Source organism: Schistocerca cancellata, unplaced genomic scaffold (genome assembly GCF_023864275.1).
Source record: "Schistocerca cancellata isolate TAMUIC-IGC-003103 unplaced genomic scaffold, iqSchCanc2.1 HiC_scaffold_1150, whole genome shotgun sequence".
Lineage (NCBI taxonomy): Eukaryota > Metazoa > Arthropoda > Insecta > Orthoptera > Acrididae > Schistocerca > Schistocerca cancellata.
Window position 1 is genome coordinate 3,051,041 of NW_026047149.1, and position 12,844 is coordinate 3,063,884.

The 12,844-nt window shown below is 40.7% G+C and overlaps 1 protein-coding gene across 1 annotated transcript in view; it reads left to right on the top strand.

The window, feature by feature from the left end:
• The window catches only part of LOC126159965 (uncharacterized), a 77,910-nt gene that overhangs the window by 30,746 nt on the left and 34,320 nt on the right, over window positions 1-12,844 (top strand). Inside the window, exons 2-3 of the mRNA XM_049916771.1 lie at window positions 3,889-4,465; window positions 12,269-12,436. Of these exons, the coding sequence (XP_049772728.1) occupies window positions 3,900-4,465; window positions 12,269-12,436 (734 nt within the window). The 5' untranslated portion in view covers window positions 3,889-3,899. The remainder of the gene's footprint in view (window positions 1-3,888; window positions 4,466-12,268; window positions 12,437-12,844) is intronic.

The following is a 12,844-nucleotide window of genomic DNA, read 5'->3' on the forward strand; positions in this document are numbered from 1 at the left end:
CTCCGCTGACAGAAACGAGGCGCGCGCACACTGTACTCTTTCTCAAACGATTTTACAAAAACTACTCAGTAAAAATATTTCATTTTTTACTTGATTGTAGCGTTATATGGCAGCTATGTGGCCAAGTGCCCATCATCTCGCTAATGGTCATACTTATTTCGGTATACACATTATAGTAAGACGCTACGCAAAATTCGAAAAGCCTGCAATGAAAAATAAGGGTCGCTACGATTTTGCGTTTGGTTACACCATATGTTGTTGCGTTTGAAATTTAGCCAACATGTTGAAATTTTGTTTAGACTTGGGAGGAGGTCTCTATCTGCCTCCGATCTCGAGAAAACGGATCCTATGTAGCGCGCTCACTTCCAGTCTCACGCCCGCGAGACGAGAATGAAATACGCGCAACATCTCTCGTATCTCCTAAACCGCTCGAGACATCGAAACGAAAGATTGGCGAATGATAGCACACAAGGAGAGTATTTTGCTAATTCGTAAACACAGGAAACTTTATCTTTGGCGATATATCAGTACTTCCCTTCTTATTTTTTTGACTCCATTGGTACTAATTTCTTGAGTTACTGACAGCTAGCGAAACAAGATTTTCCTAGTTGTTGTTGTTGTTGTTGTTGTTGTTGTGGTCTTGAGTCCTGAGACTGGTTTGATGCAGCTCTCCATGCTACTCTATCCTGTGCAAGCTTCTTCATCTCCCAGTACCAACTGCAACCTACATCCTTGTGAATCTGCTTAGTGTATTCATCTCTTGGTCTCCCTCTACGATTCTTACTCTCCACGCTGCCCTCCAATACTAAATTGGTGATCCCTCGATGTCTCAGAACATGTCCTACCAACCGATCCCTTCTTCTAGTCAAGTTGTACCACAAACTCCTCTTCTCCCCAATCCTATTCAGTACCTCCTCATTAGTTACGTGATCTACCCATCTAATCTTCATCATTCTTCTGTAGCACCACATTTCGAAAGCTTCTATTCTCTTCTTGCCTAAACTGTTTATCGTCCACGTTTCACTTCCATACATGGCTACACTCCATACAAATACTTGCAGAAACGACTTCGTGACATTTAAATCTATACTCGATGTTAACAAATTTCTCTTCTTCAGAAACGCTTACCTTGCCATTGCCAGTCTATATTTTATATCCTCTCTACTTCGACCATCATCAGTTATTTTGCTCCCCAAATAGCAAAACTCCTTTACTACTTTAAGTGTCTCATTTCCTAATCTAATTCCCTCAGCATCACCCGACTTAATTCGACTACATTCCATTATCCTCGTTTTGCTTTTGTTGATGTTCATCTTATATCCTACTTTCAAGACACTGTCCATTCCGTTCAACTGCTCTTCGAAGTCCTTTGCCGTCTCTGACAGAATTACAATGTCATCGGCGAACCGCTAAGTTTTTATTTCTTCTCCATGGATTTTAATACCTACCCCGAACTTTTCTTTTGTTTCATTTATTGCTTGCTCAATATACAGATTGAATAACATCGGGGATAGGCTACAACCCTGTCTCATTTTATTTTCCTAGTATGAAAAAAAAAATTAAATTTCTTCTCTTATGTTACTACAAACCGACACTGAGGTTTTCGTAAGCTATTGACCTGTGTGATTGCCAGTTACTTGTTTTCTCAGGCACTCTGTTTCAGGATTCTGCCGCAGTAGCTGCTGTGAGATGAGTTTGCGCAAATTACACTGTGTTTTGACAAAGTACAATTAAAATTGTCAACAGAAGTGTGTCCGTTACTCATAAATGGTGACGCTTATTCGAATGAGAAAAGGTTAACTCACACAAAAATTAATTACCAATTATGTCGGAGTTTTGGTCGAATGCCCGTAACCCATTGGTGTCTAACACTGAGGGACTGGAATGGAAAATTACCAAAGGATTTTATTGCTTCTCTTGTCTGAGCAGTATTAAAATAATGACGAGCGTTCCTTCAGGCGGAATAATACGCACCTGCCGGATGCTGGTTACTCACCTACTGCTCTGGCCAAACTGTGTGATGGCGAATGAAATAGTTGTTACTGAGAAAAGGAAAGAATTGGTCTGTCGCACAACACACTGGTCAGTGTATTGTCAGCAGCGGAGGATAGTGTGTGCCTTGTGAGCTGCAGTTCGAAGAACATTGTCATGAAAGTAGATCTCCCTTTGTCAGCAGTACATTTCAACAAATTAAATATATCTAAGCACCACACTCTTTTAGGATATTCCTACTTTCGTAATAATACCGACCATTTTTTTTTCATTTGTATAATTAGTGTATTAATGCTGAATAATGTGCATGCAACAATTGAAATGCTATTTCTCATCTTGGCGAGCCAATTGAAACACTGTTATTTCTGACTGCTTTTCGAGTGTTTCTAGCTTGCAATGGAAATCTAATGTCCACAGGTACATACTATAATGTCTCTTATTACATCTATAGGCAAGTAACGACAGTGAAAGCTACGTACTTCATATCTTCGACGTTTTATCAGAAGCAGAAAGAGGTCATACCTGTGGAAATAACGCCTTTTCGACTTCTTGCAGCAGATCGTAGAGATACGTCAGCATTACAGGCAGCAAGTAGATACCCTTATTTTAATTTTCTGCCTCGTTTCTAAATCACTTGATTTTATAATTATTCCTTAGTTCCTTATTCACTACCCTCAGGATGAATCGTCTATCCCTTCTTACGATCTGAAAACATGGCGGAGGCAGAAGATAATAATGCCAGTGGCTAGGGGCTCACCAGTTACTGAACTGTCCATTGTTCTTGACAAAAGAAGAAACAAACCAAAAGAACTGTAGAGATATTTGCAACTGAAAACTATTATGTAGGAACGTAAATAGATGGAGCGCTTGAACGGCGAAAGACGAAACACTACTCAGTGTTAATAAAATTCGGTATACCGTAAGGCTGTATTTTTCGGACGGGCAATACTTCCACTGCCCATACGCGCCATGCCGGGGTGAGCACTAGAGATGGGCAAAACTGTTCTTTTCAGAGATTGGATCAGAAATGTTCACTCCCTGAAATGAATTAGCTCTTTTTCATAACTCACCACTCATTTACAATATAAAATAAATGGAAGGCACATTGCCCTTTAAACTTGGTTTATTCCAGTACTATACCTGTATTTTGATCTTATTTGATCCTATTTTGAAGTAAAACAGATAATGAGTAAGAATTTTGTATTGTTTATTGAAATTTCCACGATATGACAAAGTTTTTGATTATTGATTTATTTTGCACTATCGTGGTTTTTTGGGTGATCGGAAAATGTTGTAACTTGAGATTTACATTAACAATATATTTGGCTATAACGTATTAAAATTTCATTAACCTCATACAAATACATCACAAGCCATATATTTTTAAAGTGAACGTTTCTTTTCGAAGACGCCTAAAATAGCAAAATCCGTACCAGAATAAGATCCCTACGTAATTCGGTGCTCTCCGATACAGACGATCGAACAGCGGAGGAGTGGTATTCAAGCGTCAAGTTTAGGTTACAATATCTCCGGATGTAATTAACATTTTAGAATGCAACAAACGGCACTGATTACGTATTTGTTTGTATGTTCAAATGTGCTAACAAAACCAACGGGGTTCCAACTAAAAAATGTAGTTTTATGTTAAAAAACATAGTTCCGTGCATTTTTTTATGGTTTGTGGTAACCAATTACACTAGCCCCTCTCCTCACGTTCGGTCTGTGGAATCGGTTCGTCAGTATTTGATGTGGTTTACGAAATATATCCAGCGGTAACGTTAGGTGACTCACCCTGTATTTATCAACTGTCGCTGGAAACAGATGTGGCTGTCACTCGTAGAAGTATTGTCAGTCACCTGTATGCTGAAACGGCTGCTCCGTGTTGCCGTGTTTCAGAATCGTCCGCAATGGAAGCAGTTAAGGACATCACAGAGACGGTGGCTGTCGACCTGGGTGCACTCCTGGACGCCGGGGACGACGCCGTGGTGATACTCGAGGCAGGTGACACTCGGCTGGTGGTGCACAGGGCCGTCCTCGCGGACAGGAGCCCCGTATTTGCGGCCATGTTCGCCCACGACACCCTCGAGGCCTGCACTGGCGTCGTGAGGATTGCCGACATCGGGGGCCCGGTGCTCAGGCAGCTGGTCTCCTACCTGTACACCCTGCGGGCCCCCCAGCGGCCCGGCACGGCCCCCCAGCTGCTGACAGCAGCGGATAAGTACGGGGCGTCGGGGCTGAAGGCGGAGTGCGAGCGGCAGGTGGCCGCTCAGCTGACCGTGGAGACCGCGGCGGCCGCGGCCGTCCTCGCAGTCCGCCACTCCTGCGGTGACCTCAGGCGAGCCGCCATCGAATTTATTAAGACTCGTACCCACGAGGTGATGGCCACTCAGGGGTGGGCAGATGCGATGCGGAAGCAGCCGGAAGACTTGATCGAAGTGAGCCGGTTGCTGTACAATCCACCACCACAAACCAGGTAAGTGTGAGACAACCCACTGATTAGTGTCTCTCGGTTCTAGGTGTGTGTATTTCCAACTGTATAATTTTTCCCACTGAATTTTCGCAGATGTGTGTCTGCTGTAAAATACACCATCGTAGACAGTCATTTCACGATAGCTCACAATGCTATCATTACCCTCGTGTAGCAGTTTCAGTGAACCCCTAAACTGAACAGTGTTCATTACCAGGTATGTTAGCTAACAAAAACCATCAAAGAGCCAGTTTGTGGGCATTATATTAAACTACATGTATACAGAAAGTGGTTGTTTAGGTTTTAGCATCAACTGTCATGACAGAGGGTACACTCACTGTGTGAATAGAGCATGAGGCAGACTGCTGTGGACACAAAGCTGTATTGCCCAGCATAGGCTCAGACACAGTGACGGGTGTAGTTTGCAACCGGCAGCCTGTACTCGTTGCTGTAGGCCTGTTCCCATGAAGTGGTCTCTAAAGTTGTCCATTGCCTCTGTGGCTGATGACAATGAGACACCTTTGAATAGTGCCACACTGCATGAAGATGATGACAAAGTCACTTACAATCGACACCTCGAGCAAGGTAGTGTACTGCAGAATGATTATAGAGGATGGTGGTAACATTTTTACAAATTTAGATGGCTGATGTTGACCTGTGGAAGTTTCGTCTTGTATAAAAGCAGATTATCAGAGTAATCACTATTCACACCTTAGTATTACAGCTTTGGCTCTTACGTAGTTGTCGGTCACTTTCTTTCCACGTGCAGGCCATATGCCAGTAACTATCCCAAGATAATTCTTAGTTCTCTCCAAATCCAGACAGTACACGGAAGATGTTAATTGCTCTAAAGGCACATAATATAAAAGAATGCTCTGCTGTGAGGGCTTGTACGGAGGATGTTCAGAAAACCAGGTGAAGTAAGCATCGGTGCCCCAGTGTCTGACTGCTCACACCTCTTGCAGCCTGAGACCACCTCGCAGGATCACAGGCCAGACCTAGCAGCAGTTCCAGCTGGCCCCATAAAGTTGAGTCTTCCCACCTCGCTTTGTTCACCTCTGTACTCAGCATTACATAAAGCTCACGCAGTGCTTGGATACGTTCCCTTCTGTGACACACAGAATACCGTGCCTTACTGTGTATTCGATGAACAGGTGTCCACCCTGTGTGGGTGTGTTTCAGTGGGTCTATGGCTTCACTATAGCCACCCAGTGAACACTACAGGCTTCCATTCTCCTGTGGCACACCTTATGACATTATCTGTCCCATCCATTGTTGCTGTTCCAACTCTGATAGTCTGTGACCATTAAAGTGTCTGTGCGACCAGAGTTACCATTTTTCTGCACCATCTTACAGTTACATATGTTCATACAAGTCTAATAGCCACTAACACTCATAAATGATCATTTATTTTTCATTTAGATTTTAATACTTATGTAGTATTTTATGTGCTATTTGACATATTGGAAATCTTGTGTTCGAGATGACACTGTGCATTCCCTGAACCAATTGTAATGAACATAGAGCCAGTGTTGTAAATCATTCAGTGTCTTTCTCTTTTATTCTATAAAGATTAACATCAAAATTCATTGTTCAAGCAATAAACATATTACAATTGTTATTTACATTCTTGAAAAAATGAAAAACTCGTTATGCACGCTGTGGGAAATGACTCGAGCTCTTATGTTTGAAAAAATTTTTGTTAACGGGAATCTTTTTACTAACAGTTATCTTTGTGTACATTTTAAAAATTCTCTTGATGATGTATAATAGATTCTTGTCGTGATCTTCACCTAGTTCACTGCCTCATACTTCCCACACTATTGGGTGTCAGTTACAGACAGATATACAATGTTTGGTTCTGGAACTGCCTCTGTCTTTCACTGATTCTACTTGACACCCCCCCCCCCCCCTCCAGCCTCTCAAAATTATACATAGTATTACACACAAATTTTATACACCGCAGGTACATATGATCTTAATAATTAAAATAAGACGTATAAAACCACATGTAAGTAGAATTATTTTTTACTTCATACAGTGTCCACTTCACACAGTGAAGTGATACAGTGTTTTCCCATTTTTTGGGGATGTCTCACTATCCCATGTTCATCCTACTCCCCCTTGTACCCATGCCAGCCCTTCTAGATAGACTTCCGATTCTCACGGAATTTACCATTCATACCTACTGTTTGTGGAGGACAAACTTAATTTTATTTCAGTAGCAAGTTTACAGCACAACTTACATCATCAATCACAAACATTGCTCATCACCCCCCCCCCCCCCCCACACACACACACACACATTAGTGTGTGTTTTTCCATCACTGGGGAATGACACAGCTTACTTTAACTACCCCATGGTTTCGTGTGTGCTTACACTGTGAGGATGCTCACTTGAAAAATACTTAAATTCCTGTCAACCGTATTTAATTAATGAAATTGAGATGAATGTGGTAATAATGTTATGACATGTAACTGTTCCACACCCACAGCCTCTTTCTGTTGTCAAATCACGAGTTTCACCGTGCCTTACTGCCCGCTGTACTGATTTCCTTCTCCAGCTCAATTTGAAACACGCTGTCAACCATTTCATTAGCTGTACCTTTCAAAGACCAGTTTTAAGACAGGCTTTGAATGATGTCTGATGATCAAAGTATCACATTAATTACAATACGAAATGTTTGACAATCAGACGAGTGTCGTGCCTGTCGAATTTATATGCGTGTGTTACCATGCTCAGAAGCAGCCAAATTTCCTGAACTGCGTTCCACCTGGTTTGTATGCAGGCACATAACTTTCTTGCACTTCGTCTATTATCGTCCATATGAAAACCAATACCACAGTAATGTAAATATCAGAAAACCCTTTACCAGAGATGATGGTCCTCAGTGCTTGTAAACTGAAGTGAATTACAATAAATGAGATTTCAAAAAGCAAGATTCAGCTTCAAACTACATGCTTTTGTATTGGACTGCGATCCAACACTCCAATCCGGTCACTACAGATCTTAACTATCATTTTAACTGCATGTGACATCATATGCACTTTTTCAAACTTGATATGATGGGGCATAAAGTTTTGTTTTGGGCAGGGATTGTGAATGAAGCACAATAAACTGTTATAATTTTATGTATCAAAATTTTTCACCGCTAGAGGGATGATGAAACTGAAATGATTATACAACAAAGTATTCCCCTGCTGCATTTCGAACCCAGCATATATCATGTTGTTTTCTAGCCACATATAGATACACAATGTCAGTTCATTTCACCACCAGTGAGATATGCTCATGTCTGAACTAGAAATTATGCGAGGAAAAGTTCCTTGCTGACTGGGACTCTTAATCCTGTATGTGCTATCACCACTGGCTACACACCTGTCAAATACTTTTCCACCAGCCACTAGGAGTGGAATTTATAAATCTGAAATGATAGGATAAAAAGTTCTCTGCCTGTTTCATAGCCAAAATTGGCACCAATTGTTATTGTTGATGTTAGCATGCACAAATGCTAAAAATCGTAATTGCTTTCCACATGTTATTTGCAGTGCGAATGCTACAACGTGAAATCACACAGCGAAAATTTTTGTACCCAACCAGTATTTAAAACCAGACCTTCCCCTTTCATTGAAACCTGGAAAACTGTGGAATGTTGGGGACTCAACAAAACGATGGAACTGTATTGTCCGAAAAGTGTTAAAGATGGCAGAAAGAGATATCCAAGTTAGATTCCCAGTTCAGCACCAACATTTTCAACATTGCAAGTTCAAATAAGTGTGCTGTGACTTTACATGACAATTGTTTCAGGGATGAAATAAAATTTCTGGTGCAAGAAAGGTTAATGGTGAGCTTCCACTAGCTGGACGTCTGCCTCTGTCATGGCCCAACATACACCGACTCTCCTCCAGCAGGTAGTGAAGGAGCGTCGGCTTTATTGTAGATTAGGAAGGAAAGTGGAACCTTATGTTGTTAAACAGAAGTCACCGGAGGCAAAGAGGGTCTGTTAATACTAGTCAAGTGTTTGGCTGATCAGTGACTCGAATATAGAGCTTAAGCAAATGAAGCCAGAGCAATTTGAACAGACCACCAAACTACTTTCAATGCAGTGCCACTGTTTTGCTGTTAACGAAGGATGCTCATCACTGGATGAGCGTTCCGTTTCCCTGAGGTTCATTACAGCCTTTACAAAACATTCTTTTCCTTGTTAATCCATGTCAATGGTCACTAGTTGCCTCAGCTACCTAATGTGTACTTTAGAGTTGTTTTTGTAATCACTGAAATAAAATCGCATAATTGTCAGCTGCACTACTGGCATTATTGTAGGCTACAGAAATTTCTGCAGGAAGTGTTTTCTCCCACCTGAGCTGCTGTGATCTTGTAAGAGTTTAGGTTACACCAACATTAGATCGTACAAAATAAACTCAGCGACAAGTATCAATCAAACTTCCAGAATGTTCTCCATTGTCACATTTATAACTGCAGTAGTGTGCCATTGTGTCAAGGAACGTTAATTATTTTCTAGCTCTTTATTATTGTGATAGAGGCTTATAATTTTACTAAAAGAAGAGAGGTCATTTGATATATAAGGAAGTCAATCATAGGCAGTGACTGTTGTTTGAGAATGCGTCCATTGTTATTCTTGAAGTGGCTTCCCTTTATTATAATTTCAGAAGGAATTTATTTTTTACTTTAAAGTGGTATTAAGCTACTAAGCAGCCATGTTTATCCACTATAATAGTTTTTTGAAGAGATCATTCATTATTATAATTTCTTCTGTTATTATTAACACCGTCAATCTTGGCAAAGATGAGGCTTGTCTTCAGTAAATGTAGCTTATGTAGCACAGATAATCCCTCCATATAAATTCCATGTGGAAAAAGGGGGCCTAAAAATGTACTGTGCAAGTGCGTAAGAAAGTCCATCATTTTTCCTCATGTAGCATACTACATTGATGCATGTAGCCTAAAAGGACCATCCATAATTTAATTGAAACAAGTAGATTCATGCATAATATCATAGACTTTTGTCTGACGTGTTGTCATGCAGGTTGGAATAAGTATATTTATCAATCACAATTTTTTATTTGTAGCTATAAAATATTCTTGGAGTGACTTATTGAATATTGTACACTTGAAGGTCATAAGGATTGTTGTTTAAACCTTCGAAAATGCTGCATGAAGTATTTTGTGCATCTCAGTATATTCATAATTTTTACTTATGGACCAGCTGACAGCAACTGAATAAAACACAATTTTAGTGCCATACGCGTTTAGAGTTTATTTTCTGCAAGGCGTTATCAGTGGCCTGGAGTATGTACATATGCTAGCTATTTAATTTACATTTTTGTCACTGTGCCTATAGGTTATAAACAGTTCTGGTGGTTGGTATTTCCTATTAGGTAGTAATGTTTTGAACTGTACTTACAGGTTGTGTGGACAATTTCTTACATATTACACTCCCATTGCATTTTTGGTGTTCTTCTTATGAATGCCAATTTGCAGTTTTTCCCACATTCCACAGCACTATGAACTGAAAGATTGTTGCAATGCAATGTTTTGGTTTCTGTTGCCGACTGTCAAATGTTTTTGCCAAATATCGAATGTTATTGCAAAACTTTCAAGTGTAATTATTGAAGTATCTGTGATCTGTTTGTGTACGCATTTGTGCGTGCATGCATTTGTGTGTGTGTGTGTGTGTGTGTGTGTGTGTGTGTGTGTGTGTGTGTGTAATGGTGTGGTATTTTTTTTTTTATTTTGGCTCTGCTTACGTGTGTTAGTTTGTGTGTAGGTTATGGTGTACCAGCTGGTTCTTTTCTGTGTGGTGTTGTCAGTGTGTGTGTGTGTGTGTGTGTGTGTGTGTGTGTGTGTGTGTGTGTGTAAGTTTTCAGCTTGTGAGTCCTTTTGTATTCTGGAAATGTGTTTGTTTTGTTGTATTATTTTGTGTGTGTGTATGTGGTAAGTGTGTCAAAGAAATTACGTCAGGAAATAATTTTTTCATTTGCAGTTGGTTTGTTTTGATGTGGTGGTTTACCAGTATGGCTCAATCGATCACTGCCAAATGTCATAAAATGTGACCAATTAGCCATCATGCGGCACTTTAATTCATAGGAAATGTTGAGGAAGAAAGAAAGAAGAAATTGTCAAACATCCCATCGACTGCAAGACCATTAGAGACAAAATAGAATCTACAGCTCTGAAATGTTAGAAAGGAAATAGATAGTGCCATTTCAAAGGAATGGTCACAGTATTTGCATTGCTTAGTTTAAGAAAATAAAGGAAAACTTAAAACAGGATGGTTGGATGGACATTTGAACTATTTGGCTCCACCTTCATAAAACAAAAATGTTTGGTCCTGACAAAAAACTTAAAATCAAAGGCTAATGTGAGTCCACAGAATGTAACAGTACACATCTGGTGTAATGAAGCTCTTTTGTGTTACGAAGTTCTTCCCACGGATATGTCCATAGTTATTAGCATCCATTGTATTCATGGTTGTCTGCAAAGATTTTCATTGTGTCATGCACATAAAACCAGAGGAGAAAAGCAATTTTGATTTATCGCCTCTGCATGTCTTGTCAACTATGACAGCTGGTGTCGATTTCAAGTCTGTCACACAAAACTTTAAATGATTGCTTGAAAAGTTAAAACACGTACCTCGTAGCAAGTGGCGAAAAAGAATTCGATAATCAACATTATCTTGTGTGCAGTCAACAACGATGGTGCATGCAGCATGCAGGGACAGATTCCCACCCCACACAGAATGTTCCGTTAGGTTATTTCCAGTTCATATATGGGCACATCCTGCTACAGCTAAACTAAGCGGATGTTTAACATGTATTTGTGGTTAGAAAACAACGGGAGGTGGTGGATTCAGATCCCAGTAAAGGAACAAAATACTTTTTCTCGACAGTTCAGATTCTCATATTGCTATATTTGGATATGTAATGTATTACTGCACTTAGTTAACAATCCTATTAGTTGCTAGGTTTGAATCATCGAACACAATGCGAAGCCATTTCAACATTCCAACATGCACACATACACACATGCTTACCTGTGGCTGAAATGATATTTAAGATCTTTCGTACTTAGTTAACAGAGACAATAGGTGCTCAGTTGGAATCCTGGATGGTAGTCTTAATACAAATGTTTTCGTCACTTAATTTCAAGTTGAAACTTAGTTTCCAAAAAGTCATTTATTGCAATAAACTTGGGTTTACAAGCTGCCATCTAATTATAACAGGTTTCGATATTCACATTATCGTGATATTAGTCTGATTGTGGACTCAGTGTTACAAATCAGTTGCTTCAAGTGGGGTCTTTTAGTAATCGTTTTGTAGAGTGAAATGCCCATATCGAAAAGAGATCAGAGGAACTGCAAGACAGTAACATTATGTGGGTGCATTCGTCGTTCCCCTACACTCTGTCAAGGAATATGGGACTTCATCATCATCATACAATTTAGGTGGAGTGGAATTCAGGCCGTTTGGATAGTTTTGATGGCGACAGCACCTGAGCTAACCTGTCCAGTAATTCTGTAATTATGTTTTGTGCAAGTATTGGGCGTTGTATGTACCTTCTGGCTGCACTTAGATTTGAACTACCTGTTGTACGGGGTTGAGCGACTGCCGTGGAAAGCTCGGATGGTACAACTGATTGTTATTAGCTTACTGGTAATTCATTTGTATTAACTGGAGCCCTATCCCCAGTGTGGATGGTCCCTCAGCAGTGCTGGCCATAGTGAGCCACCTCCACATCCCCACGAGGACACGCCTAGCCAGCTCACACCCTGCCTCTCTGTATGTGCAGTGCACCAGTCGTTACAGAGCTGAGGACCACCACTACCACCAGCACCACAACCACAACCAGAACCACCACCACCACCACCGCCACCTCTGCCAGCGCACCTCGCCAGACACCTGCTGCTGCGCGGCCCACGACTCCTCCACCTGATGAGGCCACTGTCTCTCAAATGCGGTGAGTTCCCTCAAAACACACACGCGCACACACACGCACACGCGCGTGCACACAACATTATATGGTAGATAAGATATAAATACTGAAAAGCAAAGTGTAAATGCTCAGTCTAGACTTAATGAGGGTCAGCAAAGTGAACTGGGAATAAAATCAAAACATACAATCAGAGGTGGTATCCCCACAACTAGATCATAGTACCATGGAAGAGAGGTTAGTTAAGAATAGGTTGGTAGGAAAAATAGTTATTGTCAACAGTTCAGTGTCTTATTCACAAAGACCAGCAAACAAATGCCAACAATAATTCAGACTGAGATTTTCACTCTGCAGCGGAGTGTGCGCTGATATGAAACTTCCTGGCACATTAAAACTGTCTGATGGACCGAGACTCGAACTCGGGACCTTTGCCTT